Here is a 21,600-nt window from a genome sequence, read left to right on the forward strand (position 1 = left end):
AGGAACACTTGCCCAGAAGCGCGGGACGGAAAAGGCAAGGGTAGGGGTAAGTAATGCGGATGTTGGCTGATGAGCCTTCTCTGTGACTGTGGTTCCGTTAGATGTAGCATGTACCATCGATTTCCACATATGCCTAACCAAAGTCAGCAAGAGTTCCTGGAGTGATAAATATATGCCTAGGCTTTCGCCCGCCTCGTCTTCAGCTACCTCCAAGGGAAGGATCACGTGTCTGTCATAGCGGTTGGTTTGAGTAGGAGTTTGCATACACCTCGGCCACCTTGTGAGTTGACCCAATCCAGGCCGCATGCCGCAGGTAGGCGAAATGAGGCTATAGTAGACAGCTCAATATTAAGACTGAACGCCGGGCTGCCCTCCGAGCCCTGTATCTACCAGATGGGGACGACCGTGTAGATGTAGGTCGTGAAGCGTACAAGTTAAGCAGGCAGCGGTCCGGATAGTCAACCGTGGCGCCAACAGATATGGAAATCAGACAAGGCTTAGGTCCACCCTCGAACAAGATTGGCAGTTGCAAGGCGTCTCGCCATCCATGAGGGTGTGGCTATCATGTCTGAAAAGGGGTATTGAAGCCATCAGTGACTGGCTGAGAAGCGTTCACCATGCGGAGATGGGCCCACACTGGCAGGCGCCAACATATGGCGAGGAGATGATATTCATCGGCGCAACTATGCGGACGAATACGTGCGGAAGCACTGAGCACTACACTCGTGAGGGTGTATGGGCGAAGTAGTTGCCGTATGGAGATGGAAAGGGGTTCCCGAGTGGAGATGGGACCTGTCTCCATCAACAACACGGTGGCTCCATACGAGGGCCGTGGTGCCATGCTCACAATGGGGGCCGTGTCGATAAGCCGACTGACAGCCCGAACTGAACCAACGCATGAGGGCAATCTCATACCGGCAAGTCATGGACATGGAGTTGGTGAGGCTCAGCAAAAATGTTTCGACTTTGGGCACGCTCTCAGTGGTGAAGGAGAGCGCCTGGGAAATGAATGCTATGCTCGAAGTTTTGCCGAGAACGGACAGAAGTTAGACCAGGAAGACATTTCGCGGGAAACCACACAATAGAGAGAGGTACCTGTAGACGAAAGCGGCATCTTTAGCCATGGAAGGCACACCGCCACAAGTTGCCCTCCGAGGCACCGTCATATCGCAGTTCTTGTCGACAGAGAGCCTTCATGGTACACGGTAACTCTTGATCCCGAAGGTCAGTTGTCTCTCTCAGAGTCTGATATAGGTGGAGCTATGAATCAAAGCCACACGGGATTGAACATGTCGTCATGGATGATGGTTCAGTCTTGTCAGATTCAAGATGAGAGAGCGGACAATCCTCAACGGGCAGTTCATCCGGATCCATTGGCCGAGGTATGACGGTCGGTCGAGGTCTGTGCCCTGCAGCAAGACCGGGCAAGGCCCGGATTGAACGGCAGTTCTCGAGAGAAGAAAAAAGGATGCAGGTGCAGCATGTGGAGCGGGCAGCGAGGGCCACAAAGGAGGAGAGTCGTTGAAATGGCCAAGGTTTGTGAGGGTTTAGTGTAACGGTTTTTGACGTAGAGTTGGCAACTGGCCCGGCGTTTTTGCTCGAGGTGGAGCATCTGAAGCTCGGCCCTCGTCTCATTGGAGTGCGAGATGACGCCAGAGAGCGGCCCCTGCAGGCCGGGCCGGCGCACTTGGGACGAACCCCCAGCCGCCCGTGGCACAGCGATAGGTTAGCCCCGCTACCCGCCGTTTGGGCTCAACGGGGCCCCCATCAGGGCAGACACTGGTAGCCGACCCCTCCGAGACATGAGTGAGCGGCAGGAGAATTCTTCCTTTCCTTTTCTTTTCTTTTCTTTTCTTTTCTTTTCTTTTCTTTACATCCAACACTTTTCACTCGTCTTCTTCAACTGTCACTCTGTCCCTATGGCATAGTCCGGACATCCCAAAAATACTCTTCACTGCGCTGCGACTATCTGCGGAATTATGGGCCATGATCATGCTACTGCAATGGCGGCGTATCTAATCTAGTTGACATATGACATCCAGATCGCGGGATGGCTGTGCACGCCATCGATCCACCAGCACATGCAACACGACCGACCATTGAAAAGAACACGAAGACATTTTCATGCTTGATTGACGTGGATGCACGTCGATCTCCAAGCGGCAGTCCCGACGAGATCGACACCCTAGGAATATCGTCAACGACAGGGCTTGGCATGGTGTTGCATGAACTTGGCTCTTCGTTGGTGTCAATATTCATTTCGATCGATATGTGGGCCGAGCATTCTTCTAGAAGGACAAAAGAACCACTGTGCCGGGCCCTCCCCCAGTCGCGGTCCTACAGTATCACGGCATATCCGACACAGCAGGTCATTACTGTGTATGTTCCTTCTCAGTGAAGCCTCACCTATCCAGTGCTTGGGCTAGCGAGTGCGAACTCTTAGACCAAATAGTGAAGCAGCTAAGCTACCTAGGTGATAAAAGTGATAGAGAAGGCCCTGACGTCAACTGTCGACATACTATCAGGTAGAACACCAGATATGTTATATCAAACACGAACAATTGCTTGCTTTTTGTGTCTTTTGGAACTTTCCGATTTCCACCTCGCTGGCACGATTCCCTGATTGGGCAAGGTTAAATCGGTTAAAATTGTTGACAGCAGCTTATGCACGTGGGGTTTTCTTTTACAGTGACATCCGTCGTCGAAATCTGGTAGGTAGGGTGGGATGCACTTTCCAGGTTCTCTGTCAGGCTCGCTCTTGCCAGCAGCGGCCCTGTGGCACGACACCTCGACCGCCAGATCTGCTCTTTCCATGTTCGCTGCAACCTTCCCTTTCATTCTCTGGCGTCTACTCCAATTGGGGGCCGAAAACTCTTCACTTTCTTACCGTTGATTTTCAACTTTTATGTCGATTGTTCAACTGACAGTAAATCACCGTCGGATCTTTCATGCAATGCCTGATCACCTCCAGGACACAGCCTGACCTGACCCAGACCCTGACGGACCATATCCGACCAACCAACACCCTGTCTTCGTGACTACTGACGCCCTCGCAGCATCAATGGCTGCGGACGACGGCATGTGAGTTAATATCACAGAAAAACACTCTTCCTGCGGAGGACCCATGGATTGGCAAGCTGGGCAGCTATAGGTGAGTGGGTGTGGTCTTATCGCCCACATCTTGCATGGATCCAGATCTCGATAATACCACTTTGGGCAGTGACTCCTTTTCCACTTGCTTCTTGGAGCTCTCACAGCCGTTGGCTCGTGCCCAACCCGGAAGCAAGCCAAGGACCTCTTCATTTTTATCCCTCGACACACTGTCACCTCCCTCACCCGTCCTCGGTGTTGAGAGTCGGCACTGTCGTTGCCCGATTTTATCACATGCCCACGCTAGCAACCCCGATAGCTCCGTAAGGGTTCCGGATCGTGGGGTCTGCCGGTTAGACCAGCGACCTCCTGCATCGGCGCATCCTGACAGAGTCTCCTAACCCAAGAACGAATAGCTCGAGCCCACAGAAGCCACCGTTCAATCGGCTTGCTCCTTTTTCCACAACGGACGACGGTTGACACAGACCCCGGTCAAGCCCTGGGAGTGCAGGCCCGACTGTTGCGAGCGTGCATGGGATGGCTGCTTGTCGATTTCCCAGGCTGTCCATGGCTGCCACGCTCAAGGCCTCGAAAGAGCAACGGGGACACCTTGCCGCAGGGCCGTGCGCATCGGCGCCCTTCACAGCAGCAATAGGCCACAGCTGCCTGTCTACTGCAGGTGCTAACCGTACCGAACGGCCTGCAGTTCCTAGCTCCAACGGACATGCACAGTGAGCTTGTAGAACCATTCTTCAGTGTCAGCATCGGGGCTGCTCGCACGATCGAAGCAGTCTCATCGCCCACAGCCAGCTCGGCTCCACTGACGTGCCATGGCGTTGCGGTGGATGTTGGCAAGGGGCCCAGCTTTGGCCTAGGCCTAGGTAGCACCAGCAGCATCCCTGAAGGTCGAACTGTTCCTTCGTCGTTCACCCACTCGCAGGGGGGCCACCACCCAAGAGATGCACGACCACCACCACATCAGATGAACCGCACAAGATGAGAGCGGCTTTGCTGCACTTGAACCACGCAGCCGCCGAAGATCAAACCACAGAATATCTTCCAGATGTTGTGTCCTTTCCTCGCAATCTGGTGGGAGGGCTAGGATGTCCCCCGGCACTCCCTTGACCTTAATATCAGAACGTTAAGCATGTATCGACAAGTATCTTTGGACCCCTGCTTCAAGTACTTTGTACCGAACCACCCCCCTGCTGAAGAGCTAAACCGCCCCTCTCAACACCCCACTGGAGGGGTTTAGCTTTCTGTGGAGTGTGGTGTTGTTGTGGTTGTTGCGCTGCTGTTGCTGTCTTCTGCCGGGCCCTACGATACAATCCTTTTGCAGCTAGCTAGGGGCTCAGTCCTCGGGTACCTTGATGACCGGTCATCGCGGAGCATACCACGATGTTGGGTGGATATGGAGAGCTGGCCTGCGGGGGATAGGGAGGGTCCTTCCATAATGGAAGGAAATACCGATGCAGATATATCACCACGATCAACAAAAACTTGGCGCTGAATATTCCATTTCGCGATAACAGGCCATTGTGTTGTGTATTCGAGCACCTTCCTGTGAGGTCCAGAGAAGGCTTACCAAGGATATCCAGACATGCACTATGCTTGAGGCTGGATGGATTACCGGTAGCCTGTGGCCGCTACCTACCTAGGTAGTATGGATGCAGAAGCCGCGGGCTGGGTGGCAGGGTTATACCCACAACTGATACCCCCCCTTCACCCCCGCGCACATTCTCTGGACCGGGCCGGGCTGGCTGATCCTGGACAACTGCCCCCTGGACGACTGGCTATGACCGTTGGAGATTGTCCATACCAGTAACTGATCGACTAATAAGATCGAACCCAGTAGGCGCGCTTCCGCCCATACCTTACATCTCCCCAGATCTGCCCTCACCAGTAACATTGGCCTCCTCGTCGTCGTCTTGGATCGTGATCCTGAACGGAGCCGCACTGTTTCCTTCAGCCCCTTAGCACTCCCCTCAACAGGGTCATCGTTGCATCCATCCGCTTGTGACGGCATCCTGCTCTCCAGAGTCATATTCGGCCTCTCCCGCCGCGGCTTATGTGGCTCAGGTCCTCTACCAAGAGAGACTCGGTCACACGTACAGCACCCTCACCCGGTCTCCTGACAGCAACTCCTACTGGCCAGGAATAGTAAAAGGTCTCCGACCGGACACTCTGCACATCCGGCTCTTGCACATCAAGTCCCCCCCTGTCCATCTCCTTGTTTTGAACAACAAACTTCTGCATTGGACCAGTCGAGGTGCGCTTGGCAGCAAGACAAGAATCGTGCAACTGCCTATTCGCCACCCCTTGACTTGCTCTGGAGAGAGTGTCTTGAAGGGCACAGCTACCCGAAACGGATTCGTATCCTCCTACCAAGTCAGTACTCACCACGGGCTACCCGCGGCTACCCCCGCCTGAAGTTGACGCCAACAACCCTCCTCCTCTTCAGAGTCTGGGGAAGCTCAGTGGATATCCTGGCTGCGCTCTGTTGTCGGCGGTTGCTCAGTCACAGTGGGAACCCACATGCACGCCCACCCTTGAACCAAGAAATCGTCACCCCCTCCAGCAGCAGATCACCTTCTGCCAGCCAGCAACCCCATCAAACCCAGACACCCTGGTTTCCCGGCACCCCAAAGCTTGACTGAGCGGAGAAGGGGGTCTCACCGTCAGCCGTTCTTCCAGTACCAATCCCCACTGGTACCCGATCCCCCAGTCTGGCGAAGAGATTGCCGCTCGTGTCCAGTTTGGCATCTCCTCCTCCATTGTGTGCGGACATTCAGCCCAAACTGGTGGCATCCCAGCTCTCCTCCTGCCCCCCTACTACCCCCCCTACCCTGGACTCACATCCTGCCATTCTCGTCCTTGCCTTGGCGCTTGGGCGTGCTTAACTTATCATTATATATCCCGGGGATTAGCTTCTTTGGAGAAGGTCAAGAGAGGGCTATTGACGGGGGAGAGGCTATTATTCTTGTTTGCGTGGATTCTCTGGGCACAGCACGACTATCATCTATTGGCCAGAGTTCAACTTCTTTTCTTTGGCACCCCTTCCCTCCCCCGCCGACCACCATTTCAACTCCGGTTGGATTTGATTTCCTTTCTCCTCTTCCTCGACCGCTCGGCACAGGTATTCTCCCCACACAAGACGTGCCTGACCATCGACGGCGGTCTCCCAAAGATACATCTGTCAAGGTCATACTCGTTTACCGCCGGCCAGTTGACTACCTCGTCATCCCGCTTCGACTTCCTCCTTACCAACAAACTTGACGCACCTCAGACCGGAGCCATCGAACAGAAAGCGCATTCCAAACACCACCTGAGCCGAGTCCGCATGTACACTATTCCCGAAATCATTTGATACCACGACACATACTCGACCATTTACATTCTGTTCGCATCGCGTGTCCTCAAACAGTCATCATGGGTGACTATCATTATCACCACTTTCTATCCTCCATGGCGGGTGTGGGTGGACAGCCTAACCAGAGTCCACTTGAAGGCCCCCCACAGATGTCTCACCAACCTCAGGTGTTGGCCATGGGAGGCCATGGCCCTCCAATGCCTAACCCATACCAAAGCCTGGGATACTTTACGGGATTCCCTGAGCCGATCATGTTCAATGCGCCAAAGTCGCAAAGAAGCAGGCGCAAGTCAGCACCAGGCCTCGATCACATCAAACATCGACGCACAAGATCAGGCTGCTTTACATGTCGCAGCCGTCGAGTCAAGGTGGGTCTGAAGAGCAATTGGAAGTAACGTGTGGTGGCTAACATGGTTGTAGTGTGACGAAACACATCCGATCTGTGAAAGTGGGTAGCGAAAAGATGTGTCTAGCAGTAGCACGGTAGCTAACTTGCTCCAGGATGCCGAAAGGGAAAGAGAGAATGCCTCTATCCAGAACCGGCGCCGCCGAAAGGTTCTGGGGGTTCGACCTCAAAAGAGTCTTCTTCAACTGCGCCCAGTCAACAGGCGAGCCCGACCTCTTCACGAGGCGACGACGATGACGACGACGACCGGGATTCAAAGCTGGAGCCGATCATGGATGAAGATGAGGAAGAGCCGCAGAGCACCACATCGACGACTGCGCCAATGTTTCCTTTGAGAAGATCGAGCACCACATCCTCCTTTGGTTTACAGCGTGTCCCTACAGGGTACCGGTACGACTCGGAGACCCCGTCTTTTGATGGTAATAAGAGCTCTTCTCCCTTGTCGACGGGCACGGCGACCGCACAATCGCACCGTCCAGACTGGACGTTCTTACCACACGAGCTGCAGTTTTATCTCGGCTATTTCTACGAAAATATCACGCACTACCACTACGGGCTCATCAGCGACGCCGGTGACTTCTTCCGAACCACTCTGGTAGGGTTGGCGCTTCGAAATGAGGCCTTGCTGTATGCTATTGTGGCCTTTTCGGCATACCACCATGCGCTGCATAATCCCCATGGCAGGATCAACGAGTTCTTGCAATATTACAACCACAGCGTCAACAATCTTTTGGAGTGTCTAAAGAGGAAAGAAAAGTACAGTATCGCGACGCTTTTGACGATATTGCAGCTCGCGACAATCGAGGTATGTAAAGCTCCTCTCGACCGTGGGTGGGCCAGGATAACTAAACACCAACCAGGAATATTTGGGTGACTGGGTCAACCTCATGGGCCATCAAAAGGCCGCCCTGGAGATTTTTACGCAGCTTTTTACTCCGCAGACAATCATGCAGTCACAGACAGGCCGGGCTGCACTGACTTGGTACGGTCGCTTTGATCTCTTCGTTGCCATTATGGGTAGCTTTGAAACGACGTTGCCTCGTGAATGGTACTTGGAGGCAGCAACATACCACGATTCGTGCACGGCCGCCGAACCAGACAGTGTCTTTTGGAAGTTCGAAGCATGCTCTGCGAAGATGCAGCTTATTTCGATGGAAATGGCCATGTTGTATGCCAGGAGGGTGAAGGAAGAGGTCACGGCAGAAGACTTCGCCGCAGAACATCAGAGATTGAGCAGATGTCTCGACGACTGGAAAAATGGATGGGATCCTGCTCTGGTAGACCCTTCCCATCTTGTTACGGACTTTTCAGGGAGCCGCGCACCAGATCCGAACGACATTGTCAACCCGTTCACATCGGGAGCACTGTTTCAACCACCACTGTTCCCTTCGACGGTCTTGACAGCCAGCTACCATTCCATGAGCCTCTTGCACGACAGCCAGAGTGGCATCAGACCAACAGGAGAAGCCAAAGACAAATTGAGGGAGCATGCCTACAAAATCTACCAGATTTTCGAGGCAGTTGAATTCTGGTCGCACAGCCCGCCGGGAGGGCTCATTGCGTTGCAGTCAGCTTTAGCTGTGGCAGCTCTCTATGTTCAGCGGGATCCACGCCATCAGATGTGGATCAGGAGGAAGTTTGTGTTACTGGAGGCGATGGGGTAAGCCCTTCTCTTGGGCCTCTGAGGGCATTTGACTGACGTTAACTTTGTGGCTATTACAGATACATTTTCCCTGCCACGATGCGTGTGCGAATGGCCGAGCTTTTCGCAGACGACACCTGCACCAGATGGTGGCTGCCGAACGATGAGGGCTTTCCGCCCCTACTACAAAATATCCGCGCATATGCCGACGAACGCAATGCCATGGCGGCGACTACCCAGAGAGACACGGTACAGCAGATTCGCCATGTGTTTTCGAGGATGAACATTAGAGAGGCCGCGAGAAAGGCGGCAGAAAACTAACGGCCCGGTTATGGCGGCATGACAGCAACCTATGTCCGACTCAATCAGGACGGTCTGACAGGCGGCTGGCAAATTTAGGGGACACTGAAGTATCAGCAACAACCTCGTCGCGACAACAGTTGACGTTGCTCAAGGACAATGCGGCTCATGTCTGCCGGGCGGCCCGAATCCCTGGACAATTTCCTGGGACCCGATCATGCGGGTCTGCGACGTCGAATATCGTTGCTAATGCAGGGGAAAAATTGCTTATCACAGCTGGCACCGCATTTGCCATTCTGAAACACCCCCTCGGCGTTAGGTGATGATGGTGCCTACTCAGCTCTCCTCCTTCCTCTTTCCCCCACACACCACCAACTGACCCCCAACGACACCCTGTCATGCAATCGGAATCGGCAGGATACATTCAAATGGCATGCTGATCTTGTGACTCTCCTGGCGCCATGCGGGCGCCAATTCCTTCTAGGGAGCGGCGGCTGCTGTTGCATGATGCATCATCATCCGAACTGGTGGTGTCTTGGCTTGGGTTTGACAGTCTTGGGGGAAAGGGAGACTGGACCTGTCACGCGGGAATAGGAGTGGAGGATGTCACTAACATCGGAAGACGGGCGAGAAGCGTCAACCTCGGCGCTCTAGGACTGGATGCAAGACTTTTTGGTGTCTTCCCCTCACGACACGGCACGATCACGGGACGATGTCTTCCGAGCCCCCAAGAACAGCTGGCCCTCACCTAATTCTGGCCTACATACAACCTTTCAAGTTACATTTTTTTCACTTTGACTTTTTGTATTACTGATATATATATCTGTGGGTTTTTGCACTTGGGTTGGCTGTCTTGTTATTTCTGGCTTTTGTCTTGCATTGCCCTTTTTTTTTCTCTTCAGATACTCCCCAGTGACTGGGGAAGGATTGTATTATTTACTTTTTTTTTTTTATTTCAAGCACCAAATATTTTGACATTTGTGAGCACATAATTTTTATTTTCTGAAAGTTTCATTTCTTTTCTTTTCTATGTGAAGTGGTTGGATTATGGGGACGGAACCAGCGGCAGCGTCATAATCATCAACGAGGACTGGCAGGACAACAACAGAGAGAGAGAGATGGAAGTTTAGGGAACCGACAACACAACCTCCTAATGTACGTGTGTGTGCGTGTGTGTGTGTACGAAAAGAAGACCTAGTGCGACAAACCAAACAGTGCGAAATGATACCCTGGGTTTTCTCTTTTTTTCTTTTTCCTGAGCGGGCGGAAGAAACTAAAAGTTGGGAGAGAGACTATACAATGTATTAGTACGACGACGATTTCGGTAACTGGAGTCTGGAGGTTTTTGGTGTGTGCATAGCATAGCATAGCATGGGTATGGATGGGCTTAAGAAAAGGGGGTTAGTGGTGTCTTTGCGTGTGTGTTGTGTGTTGTGTGTGGGAGCTGATGGGGCAGATCATGGGAGTAGATTTGTATCTCAAGGGCGGGGGGAAGGGATAGGTGATGCTAGAATGGGAACGGAGGCGGGGGGGGTTTAATAGGGGTTTGGTATACATAAAAAGATCGTGAGCCTGGGAATAAAGAAATGGGTTTTGGCGGAGAAGGGTTTTAGTGTTTAATTTTTAACTTCATTGTAGAGTACTTGTTTCTGTTTACAAATGGATTTGGATACACAAAACTGCTTCCTTGGGCTTTCCGCTATGTGCCTATTGCTGTTCATCAAAACAGCAATTCACAAAGATCAAAGACAACAAACAACAACCTGTTTACAGGATAATACTGTGATATATTCATCTACGCTTACAAAGGGTGTTTAACCACTCCCAAAACATTCCTACAAAATAACACTATACCTCCTTCTTTCCTCACCTAGGATTAGTATTTATAAACCCCGACTCAGGATCTATGAACTCCAGCGACGCATTATCCCCCCGGCCCCCCGCTTATAAGACCCAGAAGACCCAGAAGACCCCGAAGAACCCCGAAGATAGGTCTTCTGGTCCAGCCTCGTCTTTGGCTTCTTCTCCTTCGTCTCTGGCTTCTCCTTCTCCTTGTAGCTCCCTGCAGAGTAAGTCTCCTAATCCAGCTCCTTTACCGGCTTGTCCTCCTCTTCTTCCTTCTTCTTATCTTTACCATCTCCTGTTGCCGCAGCAGGGGCGGTTTCCTCAATCTCAACCTCCACCTCCGCCCCACCACCAACGACAGTAACGTCATCAACTTCCCCATCTGTCTCCTCCTCCTCCTCCTCTTCTTCTTCTTCTTGAGCATCCTTAGCGCCACCCTGCCCCTCCTCGATACACTTCCCCTTATCATCTCCCTTTTTCTCCTCCCCTTCCAATTTCTTGTCCTCCTCCGGCGGCGAAGCCAAAACCTCCTTCGCAGTAGCAGTAACACCAGAATAGCTCTCCGGCTCGTCCGCAAAATTTTCCTCGAGTTTCTTCTCCTCCACCTCTGTCGTTTTAGGAGGGGGAATAACACTCCCCGGCCTAACCGGCTCCTTCAACCCCTCCACAATAACCGGAATCTCCCCCTCCGGACTCCCCTCCTCCTCCTCCTCCTCTGGTCGTCCTGCCTCCACCACAGTCCCCGTCTCGCTCACTCCCGAAGATATACTCATCACGCTCAACCTCCTCGAAAGCTCCCCATGACCCCCAGGGCTGTCATCTTCGTCCGCTTCAGGAACAGGCATGATAAAGCTCCCCGTGGACGGGCTAGACTTGATATGTCTCCGGGTATTGGTCCTACTCAACCCCGGATCCTCCCCGCTCGGCTCCGCCACCCTCGGAGGCGGTTTCGCAATCGTTATCCCGCCCTGTCTCTTCCCCCCTCCTGCTGTCTTTTCCTCTTCCTCCCCAGCAATCGGCAGCCCTTCCGCCTCGGGCGGCAGCTTGTAGTTCTCCGCCGGCAAAAGATCGTAAACATCACAGACCGTCTTGAAAAAAACATACAGCCCCGTCTCCCCCTCCACCTTCCAAAACACCTGCCTGTGCTGAAACCAACCATGGGCAAAAATCCTGTGCAGCCGTCTAAAGACATTGACCAAATTCTTCACCGCTTGGTTCTTGTCGTGACTGTCAACCACAAACCTGCTGGGGAAGATCTTGGGGTTGGTGACGACATTCGCCGCCCAGTCAAGCGTGTGGCAGCAGTAATCAATCGCGCAGCAGGACTTTGGCGCGTCGTGCACCGCGCACAGAAACTGCCATTCTGACGCGCGCATCTCTGGGCATGTCTGGGCGGAACAAGGCGGGGTGTCGAAGAGGAACTGGACGATGAGTTTGTTGCAGTGGGCTACGAGGAAGCGGCATAGTTCGTAGAGCCAGAGGGTTTTGTCGATTCCTGGGGGCGGAGTGGCGAGGAGGAGGGCGGTGGTGCGGGTTATAGGGCTGGTGTTAGAGGAGGAGTGGTGGTAGTGGAGGGCTGAGAGGTGTTCTTGGAGTTGGAAGGCCGAGTCAAGCTGGGGATGGGGTTAGTTTATTTGTGGAGGGAGAGGGGAGAGGCGAGGGAGGAGGGGGGGGGGTGAAAGAAGGGAGACAAACTTCTTGAAGGGGAACAAGAGGGGGACCAGCGTGCATGTCGGCTGCTTTGGTGCCGGGGTGGATGCGCCGTTTGGAGTTTGCGTCGAGGGCGGTTTGTTCTATTGGGGGAGGGTGGTGGGCGCCCATCATGGGGGATTTGGGACCTATTTGGATCTCGGCTGGAGGTGGTGGGCTGGGGAGCCGAGGGGAGTTTGGGGCGAGGGACATGGTTGTTTTGTCCTCGAGGCTCGAGTGGGTGGGTGGTTTGTTGACTTTGGTCTTTGTCGGCCGCGCGCGCGGATGCCTACTTCCTAGAGATGGTAGACTGTGGTTGACAATATCGATTGTTGATGCAGAATCGACGACTCGACAAAGAGATGCTGGGGTGATGTTTGGGTAAACTCGGGCCGGGGGTTTTGTGAAGCTGGAAAGTATGGACCGACGTCGTTGCCCGATATCATTCTAGAAGTTAATGCTGTCCCGGCGGCGCTTACCAGCTTCTGGGGGCCCAAGCTCCCTGAACCGGGGATCCCTGCTGTGCCCTTACGTAACTTGCCAAGCCTAGATCCAAATCTGGGATTCCAAGTTGCCTGCCCCGCCATTGATCGAAGCATTGTTCCAGGACATGTGCGCCCTTGCAGATACATCATCAGCTTGACTATCTTGACCCGTTCAAAGAGGACAGACAGAGGATACCAAAACTCAACACTTTCTCTTTATACAATTGACGAAATAACGACCGCTTAAATGAACTTTGACGACGACGACGCCCCGCCAGACCTGATTGGTGCTGATGAAACAGTAGAAGTACCAGAAGAAAAAGCGAAAAAGGTGCCAATCACAATAGTAACAGGTTTGTATTGCTATGGCTTTACTTTACTCTTGGGATATATCACCTGTTCTTACACAAACCCTAGGATACCTTGGAGCTGGGAAAACCACACTGCTCAACTACATCCTGACTGCAAAGCATGGCAAAAAGGTTGCTGTGATTATGAATGGTGAGTAGAGGAGACCAGATTCTGTGTCAAGAGTGTCTCTTGCTGACTATTATTTTCAGAGTTTGGGGACTGTAAGTCATCTCCCCCTGAGACATTTGCTTGAGTATAACGTAACTGACACAGCTCAGCTTTGGACATTGAAAAGTCCTTGACTGTGAATAAGGATGGCGAGGCTGTGGAAGAGTGGTTAGAGGTGGGCAACGGATGCATCTGCTGCTCCGTGAAGTAAGACGGCCTCTTTCAAGTCAATGAAACCCCGCTAACAGTTGTAAACAGAGACACAGGCGTGAACGCCATCGAGTCTCTGATGGAAAAGAAGGGAAAGTTCGACTACATCTTGCTCGAAACAACAGGGTTGGCTGATCCGGGCAATCTGGCGCCGCTATTCTGGGTTGATGACGGGCTGGCGAGCACCATTTATCTAGATGGCATCGTGACCCTCGTTGATGCCAAGAATATCCTTCGCAGCTTGGATGATCCTGCGGGCAAAGTGGAAGGTCATGAAGACTCTGATGATCATGGACCAGTCATGACCACTGCTCACGTGCAGATTTCACACGCCGATGTCATCGTCATCAACAAGTCTGACCTTGTGAGCGGAGAAGGGTTGGAAGCCGTCAGGGAGCGCATCACATCCATCAATGGGCTGGCCAAGATATTCGTCACCTCGCAAAGTGTTGTGCCTGATCTGGAGGGATTCTTGCTCGACTTGCACGCATATGACAGTGTCGATGAACTTGACCGTGCAGGACGTGGGCACAGCCACCTCGATAAAGTGAGTGGGACCTATCCAATCGACTGTGGCGCAAACAAACTGACAGATCTGCTAGACCATCTCAACATTGTCAATCCCTCTCGAGGAGCTGACGACCAACCAACTGACGGCAGTAGACGCCTGGCTGCGCTCGGTGCTGTGGGAGAATGAGCTTCCTGGGAACAAGGCGGCCAATGGGCCAGCTTTTGAGATCCATCGGGTGAAGGGGCGGCTATTTATCGAGGATGGGGCTGAAAAGATGGTCCAGGGAGTGAGAGAGATTTTCGATATCTTTGACAGCCCCGCGCCGTCATCTGGTGATGTACCCCGGAAAGGCAAGCTGGTGTTGATTGGGCGACATCTGACAGACTTGGACTTTGAGAAGAGTCTGTTAGATGCTGTTCAGACGGCGGCTTAGATAGGCACTCTGAAAGATGAATGAAGAGTGAAAATAAACTCATTTGCCGGTGCCAGTTGACAGGTCTGAGTACGGAGTAATTGGTTGAATTAAAGTTTAGGAGGCGACAGGGAAGACGGTGGACGTAGCCTTGGCTTTAAATTTGGACATTGCGGTATAATTTTTGTGGAGAATGCACGGACCCGCTTGCGATCCCTTGAGCTTTCCCGCCCTCAACCAAGCGCCCATCCTTGGTTCAGTTACAAGCGTTTGCATGATTCGTAGCGTTGTCTCGAAAACGCGACACTGGCTGGCCATCACCACCGTTTTACCCTCTTCGTCCCAAGATATTCTCTATCCAGTCTCATCTAGGAACACATATATAACTACGAACCGAGACACCTCTGAACCCCGCGTTCCAAATGATGAACCGGCAAGGTACGATGGCCCATTCTTTGCCCTTGCTTTTGCCATCTTGATTCCTCGTCTCGCCCGGTACCCCGATGTTTGTCCATCTCGAATGCCACACATCTGCCGCCGTCAAAGAAAACACCTGCCGAGTCACCGCCCAGTCGTCTGGCCCTCGTAGCACCTCCGAGTTATGGGATGGAACGAGGGATAATACTGGCCTCTGCACCTACATCGAACCGAAGCAGACATACATAGACTTGGCGGCGGGGAGGGAGCCGGTGGGGGAGGGGGTTGTTGTGAGCGAGGCTTAACATGCCCTCACCTTCATCAAGTCAAAATGGTGAAGGAGGAACTGCACTGTTGAGCCCTATGCTGCTGGGCGGTTCAGCCGGCTGTACTCCTCCAATCGCTCCCGAATCGAAGACGACGTCCGAATGTCTCAGGAGGCGGCCATGACCTCCCATTCTTCCCGCCAGGGTGTACCCATCAGCCGAGCTCGCAATAGTTTGGTTCCAACAGGGAAACAGATTTGCTGACTGATGTCGTCAATAATAGGACCATTACGACAAGTGCCCTACGGGCAACAGCCGCCTCAGCAACAGCCGGGGCGCCCAGGGCAGGCGAGGGGGCTACCTAAAGCGCAACAAGGTGAGAATGCAGTGGGAGGAGGATAGGTCTGGCAGAAAGACGTTGACATGCATGACTGCGTAGCGGCGATGAACAATTCCAATTGGGCGTTTGGCAATGGCGGCGGTCTATCGATGGGAGGGAATGCGAACCTCAATATGGGAATGCGGCCGCAAGCAAGTGGAAATCTCAGTTTTGCCCAGAGCTTGATAGGCTCGCAGCAGCAGTCGGCGACGCTGGACCCATCGTAAGTTGGACTTCCGGATTTTGTTTTGTTTTGTTTTGGTTGGCGGAGGGGTGAGCGATGCTGCTGCCGGGCTGCATTATTCGCGCTGTTTTTCATCCCATTGTTGCGACCTTCTGGTTTTCTTCGACTTTCTGGGCCATTCACCTTGCGCTCATTGCTTCTGGCCTGCAACTGCGACTTTGCGGCCGCTCTCGTTTTGGTCTGGCATTTCGCCTCCGATCTTTCACCTCAATACCCTCAACCCACCCCCTTACCCTGTCCACGCGCAACACCACTCGACTCTCGTTTCCCGCTGCGTAGTTCGCTATGGCGCGACCGGTCGGGTCAAAGATGAGAATCGCTGCAATGCGCAAGGCAGCCAGTGCCAAAGAACAACCGCAAAAGCAACCAGAAGGAGTGCCGTACGCTTTGGTTGTAAAGGGGTACTGTCTCACAGCCTGGCGCACATACCTTGCCTCTCTGTCGCAGATTGCGACTCTCTTGGTCTCATTATTGAATCGACAGCGTACTAACGGGGCCGTATCTAGGGAGTTTCCATCTCTGTCCAACACGGCACCAAATCAATCAAACCCTGCATCTATGTGGGCGCAACAACCATCCCGCAATATCGGTGGAGGAGCTCACCGGGGCCCCCAGACGCCCTTATCAGCGCATCCGGGCCAACAAGAAGATCTATTCACATCCTCTCGACTAGCCTCGACTGCGCAATCGTCTTTTCGTTTTGGCAACCAGGGAGCCGTGAACCAAGCGCCCCAGGGAGGACAGGCTGACGAGTTCCCACCATTGAACCGATCAACGAACGGCGAAATAGGAGGGCAAGATCGTGGTCCAGGTCTGATGTCGAATATGGGGTTCGGCCAAGGGGGCGCCCCTTCTACTAGGGGTGTGTCACACGCGAACCTAGCTGGGAACGGTCTTCTCAACGCCCTGTCGGCTACTTCCCGGACAGGAGAGGTTATTTCGCCAACGTCGATACAAAGGTCCCAAGGGCCTCGAAGTCCAGTGGACGATGAAGAACCGCGCCAAAAGCCACTCGGGTTTCGCGAGGGCAGCGTGGCGTCACATACTTCAGGAAATGATGCGGTCGGCAGAAATCCGTTAGGCGCTATTGGTAACGACGCTCCTTCGGGCAAGGCGAGAGAGGAGGACCGAGGGCAGCTCCCGGATGTTGTTGATCCTCTTGAAGGGATGTCTCCTATTGACAGGTGGGGGATTAAGGGGCATCAGACTTTGATGAACAATTTCCCCGATTACAACATCATCGGCCATGGGATCGAGCCATCAGTTCTGGGGTTGGATTTGCGTTCCAGCGAGTAGGTTGCTGTCTGACACACGTTAGGAGACCGTGACAATTGCTAACTCTGTTCAAGCCTGATCTCCACGCAGATTTACTCGCTGTTCAACGCCATGCCTCCAAGGCCGGCGGTTCAGAATTTCAAGCTGCCCGACTGCTACGAGGTCAAAAACGTACAGCCCATGGACGTGAAAATTAGTAGCTTCAACGAGGAGACCTTGATGTGGATTTTTTACAGCTGTCCGCGGGACTACAAACAGCAGTTGGCGGCGATGGAGCTGTGAGTGTCTGCTGCCCCATATTCTCATGAGCGTGATAACTGAGACGAATACAGCATGAGCCGCAATTGGCGATGGCACAAGCGTCTGCAACTCTGGTTGACCAAGGACGAACAGCTGGTACCTCAAACCTTGAGCGTTAATACTGAGCGAGGCTACTACATTGTGTGGGACAAAGACTTATGGCGCAAAGAGCGGGTATGAAACTTTTGTCTACAAAGGATATTGACACGGCTTTGCTGACCTGATGCCGCAGAGGGAACTTACTCTGCACTATGCTGACCTCGACACGACGTCCGCGTCACCTGCTGTAGTATCTTGATAGTATGCCAGCCGGCAAAGGGAAGCATCGCAGGCTTAAATCATAGTGTATTCATTAAGTAGTTTCAGCTCTAGCGAGGGGATGTGATTTAGCGAACGGGCTTGATTTCACCCCCTTTCTCATGGGCTTCAAAAAGCAACGGTGGGCGTGGGTGCAACGGCCACGGGAAGGTTTTAGTTGGTGAGCATCCTCTATTCGGGGCGTCACAAGCGAATAGATGTTGTGTGTGTGTAAGTGTGAGCGAGCATATCTAAGTTTGTTCCCTGTGTAACGTGTCCATTTTGATAGATTGACGCCACTTGCCAGAGTTAACGTGAGGGAGTGAGTGCGAGCTGCTTGGACCGAGCGCCGGGTGGTTTCTTGGCACGGATGATGCAAGTGATTCGAGGCCGCGACGGGGAGCGAACGTGTCCGGCATCAAGCCATTTGAACATCCACGACGCACCCGACGGCCGAGACCAACCAACCACCTGTTTCGTTGATCCACTCCCCATCGTCAACCTTGGGCCTTGAACCTCATCGTTCTATCCAACATTTTTTTACTCTTCACCTTGCGTTTGACAGCACTGCCGACCGGGACTGCCGATTCGCAAACGGATTTACCTTGCGCACATCTGTCTGTTCGCTACCTGACCAGCCAGCCAGCCACCTACGACCGAGGACAGGATTGCCCGGGTGAAGAACTCCGACTCCGATCACGCGCACGCGCACGCGGCATATATCACCGTTTTTTACCCTACCTCGCCCTCGCGCATTTCTATACCAACAACGACAACAACAACCACCACCGGGGGTTCCGCGAGAGAGAGAGAAAGAGAGAGAGAGAGATAGGGAAGGGAAGTTCAAAATGGCAGACGCAACCGAGCAGCAAGTCAACGTCCCGGGGCTGTTGTTCATTCTGGTCCTGTCTGGGATCATGATCAAGTACTTGTTTTCTTCGGGGTCAGGGAACGGGAATGGGAATGGGGATAGGAGGAGGGCGACGGGACAGCAGGACCCGGCGGCGATGGCGAGGCAGAGGGAGGCGGCGGTGCAGAGGGTTATGCAGATGTTTCCGCATTTGAGCAGGAGGGAGGTGTTGTGGGATTTGCAGAGGACGGGGGGGAATGTGGCGTTGACTGCGGAGAGGATTTTGGGGGGCCGGCTGGAGAGTGTGAGTTTACTCTTTTTGTGAAGGAGGGGGTTTGGAATGATTGCTAATGTTTATCTGTGTGACAGCCCCCAGCTACGTTCCAGCCGCCGCCACCACCCGAGGGGAGCGCTGGTCCGGCTGCTCCTGGGAACGCGAATGTTAATAGCGCTGTCAAGCCGCCTGTGCCTGCACACCCGGATCTGATTACGAGGTATAACCTGGCGGAGAAGTTGAAGGGGTCCGTACCTGAGGAGGACAACACCAAGGCGAGTGGGAAAGGGAAGGCGTGGAGTTCGAACAAGGATGAGAGGCAGAGTTTGTTGCAGAAGAGGAGGGATCAGATGATTCTGGAGGCGAGGAGGAAGATGGAGGCTAAGATTGCTGCAGAAAAGGCTGCGAAGGGGTTGTAGGAATCTGTGGTGTACATCGGCTTGTTTCTCTCTGCATAGCATTATGTGCATTGCATTCGGGGTTTGTGTTTGGGGCCCCTACATAGAATGGTATATTTATTCTTCATCAGCGCGAAGGCTAGCAGGAAGGTTGTGTTGATTTTTGGTTAAATACAATTGCGGTCACAGTGGGCTAGACATAAACAACGCAGATCCAGGAACGTGTGTGAAGGGATTAGGTATGTAGTCAATTCTTTGAGGCATGAGACTTGGGCGAGATGGTTGCTTCTCTCTCTGTTTATCAAAGAGCAGGTGGGTCTGGAACAGGAGATGGACCCACCTGCCGGAGCGATTAGATAGTAGCAACACACGGCCACATTCACATGCTTTCTGCGAGCTTGCATCGACCGCCGCTGGCACCTTCGAGACCCGACACCAAACAGCCCCCCCTTTTTGTGAGGCAAAATGCGGCTTTTGGACGATTTAGCCTCGCCCGAATCACAACCCAGGTGGTTGCCGAGTCACCCTCTCATACAGGGCTGAGATCGTATGAAAAAGGAAGGGTTTCCACATGCGACAGCTCCCGTACTTGGATTTCCTCCTTCAAGAATTCTTGAAGTCTCGTTGTTCTTCTCGCTTGTTTTATTTTCTTGCTCTCTTCTTTTATCCTTCTCTTGACAAAGGAATCGATAGGCGTCCGACTAAAGAAGTCAGATTCTCGGGACTCGTTCGCTTTCAACGGTCACCAGCGCGGATCTCTTCGAGGACGCCCCTGGTTTATCCCTTTCTAGCCTGGGACGCCTCCGAACGAACGGACAAGATGTGGACCACTTTCAGCAGCCGTGACGAGCCCGCCACCCCGTTGCCGCTGCCGGCGCGGCCCCCTACTTCCTCGTCGTCGCCTTGTTCTCCTGCTCATCCCTACCCGCCGCTTTCTCCCAACTGTGAACATCCTCAGCCAATGTATCGTGTTTACCCCCACGATAATGACCGCCACCACCAGCAGCACCATGTCGAGAGCGAGTACTGCCACGCCAGGCGAGGCGGCTCGCCTACTTCTGCGTCAACAACTGCCACTCCTTGGGATAACCCAATGGTTGATCTGCCCTACGTTGATTACGCCCAGGTGGAGATTCAGTCACAGTCTATCAAGGTGATTCGGTCTCCGTTGTCACTGGTGAAGTCGGTCGCGTCGAGGTTGCCGACTAGCCCTTATATGCTCGCCAGAGCGGTGTCTACCTACGCTACCAGGTCGAGGAGTTCTTCCCCGCCGGCTTCGACTGAGCCGCCTGTTGCTCCGCCGTTGCCGAACCGGCCGAGGATAGAGGAGGGGTATTCTCCGGGGGTTTCGAGACAGGGGCAGACACGGAGTATGGAGGCTAGGGCTAGGGAGAGTGAGAGCGGGGTGAATTGGGATTATGGGTCGCAGGGTGAGTCAATTCTTGTATTGAGAGAGGAGAGAGTGGATTGCTGACGTGGCGGATAGGCATTGGAATGCTCTCTCTCGCCAGGCAAGGAGGCAATGCGCCTGGTTTGGAGAGGATGAATTACATTAACAGTTTGGCCTATCTGATGAGAGGGTTGCCGGCAGATCTCACACCTGCGGAGGCTTCGACTATACGGCAGAGCACACCCGCCTCGGTGGTAGGCCCGCAACCAAACGACTATTCTGGCCCACACCATGACAGGTCGATCCCACCTTTACAGAGGAGTATCGTCCACCACATTGCTTTCATCGTGCTGAACTGGCTGTATGCCTTCTGGCAGGTGTTTGCACCATTCCTGGGACAGGGAATCTCTGGCCTGCTCCAATTCGAGAGGGACAATCAGCTTATCAACAAAATGGCGATGAGCACGTTCAAGGGCGCGAAGAATGCGTATGTCTGGTTTTCTGCGGCTTACGTGGGCCAGCTCATAGCGGCGTTCATGGCGTGGGTTTTCCAGGGCGTTCACGGGGCTTTGACTGAGTTCCGGGCGCAGTCTGATGCTACGAGAGCACAGGGAGGTGGTTTTTCGAACCAGCAGCAACCGTCGATATCGGAGGAGGAGTGGGAAAGACGAAGGATGTATGAACAGCAGCGGGCGCAACATCAGGGATGGCCATCACATAATTATTCGATGGACTGTGCACAGCTTGCGAGGCAGGGGCTCTGATGTGACTTGATGGGATTTGGTAGAGTTTGGGGGCGTGTGGGATAAAGGGGCAGGAAGACGGGATGGTGTGGAAAAGGTACATATACAGATACATGGGCGGGGTTTTAGACAGGAGTTCGCGGAAAGGGGGGTATTCTACGGTTATGCTATTTTCATGTCGATGAATAAACAACAAGATTGAACATCTACTCGTGGCTCCAAGAAACATCTGAAGTCTTCCACAACCACTCCATGTCGGAGCCGTTCGGAGAGTGGGGTGGGGGCCCG

General features: G+C 53.4%; 6 protein-coding genes across 6 annotated transcripts; 5 read left to right on the forward strand and 1 right to left on the reverse strand.

Moving 5' to 3' along the window:
- The first annotated feature begins 2,745 nt into the window (after positions 1-2,745).
- QC763_603560 (uncharacterized protein) lies at positions 2,746-10,293 on the forward strand. The gene is made up of 4 exons (XM_062914197.1): positions 2,746-6,828; positions 6,973-7,671; positions 7,727-8,526; positions 8,589-10,293. The coding sequence occupies exons 1-4, from the start codon at positions 6,520-6,522 to the stop codon at positions 8,827-8,829; spliced, it is 2,049 nt and encodes a 682-aa protein (XP_062762718.1). The 5' UTR covers positions 2,746-6,519; the 3' UTR covers positions 8,830-10,293.
- A 279-nt stretch (positions 10,294-10,572) lies between these two features.
- Positions 10,573-12,950, reverse strand: QC763_603550 (uncharacterized protein). The gene is made up of 2 exons (XM_062914196.1): positions 12,349-12,950; positions 10,573-12,266 (listed from the first exon to the last, which is right to left on the reverse strand). The coding sequence occupies exons 1-2, from the start codon at positions 12,553-12,555 to the stop codon at positions 10,887-10,889; spliced, it is 1,587 nt and encodes a 528-aa protein (XP_062762719.1). The 5' UTR covers positions 12,556-12,950; the 3' UTR covers positions 10,573-10,886.
- A 1-nt stretch (position 12,951) lies between these two features.
- On the forward strand, positions 12,952-14,561 carry QC763_603540 (uncharacterized protein). The gene is made up of 5 exons (XM_062914195.1): positions 12,952-13,180; positions 13,245-13,328; positions 13,445-13,553; positions 13,605-14,103; positions 14,159-14,561. The coding sequence occupies exons 1-5, from the start codon at positions 13,075-13,077 to the stop codon at positions 14,498-14,500; spliced, it is 1,140 nt and encodes a 379-aa protein (XP_062762720.1). The 5' UTR covers positions 12,952-13,074; the 3' UTR covers positions 14,501-14,561.
- An 89-nt stretch (positions 14,562-14,650) lies between these two features.
- CDC36 (transcriptional regulator) lies at positions 14,651-17,342 on the forward strand (the record flags this gene model as incomplete). The annotated part of the gene is made up of 4 exons (XM_062914194.1): positions 14,651-14,917; positions 15,446-15,764; positions 16,292-17,077; positions 17,135-17,342. Exons 2-4 carry the CDS (start codon positions 15,586-15,588, stop codon positions 17,340-17,342), a joined length of 1,173 nt encoding a protein of 390 aa, XP_062762721.1. The 5' UTR covers positions 14,651-14,917; positions 15,446-15,585.
- Positions 17,343-18,505: 1,163 nt separating this feature from the next.
- QC763_603520 (uncharacterized protein) lies at positions 18,506-19,200 on the forward strand (the record flags this gene model as incomplete). The annotated part of the gene is made up of 2 exons (XM_062914193.1): positions 18,506-18,811; positions 18,877-19,200. 2 exons carry the CDS (start codon positions 18,506-18,508, stop codon positions 19,198-19,200), a joined length of 630 nt encoding a protein of 209 aa, XP_062762722.1.
- Positions 19,201-19,750: 550 nt separating this feature from the next.
- QC763_603515 (uncharacterized protein) lies at positions 19,751-21,503 on the forward strand (the record flags this gene model as incomplete). The annotated part of the gene is made up of 2 exons (XM_062914192.1): positions 19,751-20,609; positions 20,666-21,503. 2 exons carry the CDS (start codon positions 19,751-19,753, stop codon positions 21,331-21,333), a joined length of 1,527 nt encoding a protein of 508 aa, XP_062762723.1. The 3' UTR covers positions 21,334-21,503.
- Between the last annotated feature and the right edge of the window lie 97 nt (positions 21,504-21,600).

The sequence above is a fragment of the Podospora pseudopauciseta genome, chromosome 6 (assembly GCF_035222475.1).
Source record: "Podospora pseudopauciseta strain CBS 411.78 chromosome 6, whole genome shotgun sequence".
Lineage (NCBI taxonomy): Eukaryota > Fungi > Ascomycota > Sordariomycetes > Sordariales > Podosporaceae > Podospora > Podospora pseudopauciseta.

Bases quoted from the DNA above. Each gene is read 5' to 3' on its own strand.
- QC763_603550 (XM_062914196.1), bottom strand. From the start codon at position 12,555: ATGTCCCTCGCCCCAAACTCCCCTCGGCTCCCCAGCCCACCACCTCCA. The intron at 12,267-12,348 runs GTTTGTCTCCCT...CCCCATCCCCAG, and splicing joins CTCTTGTTCCCCTTCAAGAA to CTTGACTCGGCCTTCCAACT.
- QC763_603540 (XM_062914195.1), top strand. From the start codon at position 13,075: ATGAACTTTGACGACGACGACGCCCCGCCAGACCTGATTGGTGCTGAT. The intron at 13,329-13,444 runs GTGAGTAGAGGA...TATAACGTAACT, and splicing joins GGTTGCTGTGATTATGAATG to GACACAGCTCAGCTTTGGAC. The intron at 13,554-13,604 runs GTAAGACGGCCT...AGTTGTAAACAG, and splicing joins TGCATCTGCTGCTCCGTGAA to AGACACAGGCGTGAACGCCA.
- QC763_603560 (XM_062914197.1), top strand. From the start codon at position 6,520: ATGGGTGACTATCATTATCACCACTTTCTATCCTCCATGGCGGGTGTG. The intron at 6,829-6,972 runs GTGGGTCTGAAG...GGATGCCGAAAG, and splicing joins GTCGCAGCCGTCGAGTCAAG to GGAAAGAGAGAATGCCTCTA. The intron at 7,672-7,726 runs GTATGTAAAGCT...AACACCAACCAG, and splicing joins TGCAGCTCGCGACAATCGAG to GAATATTTGGGTGACTGGGT.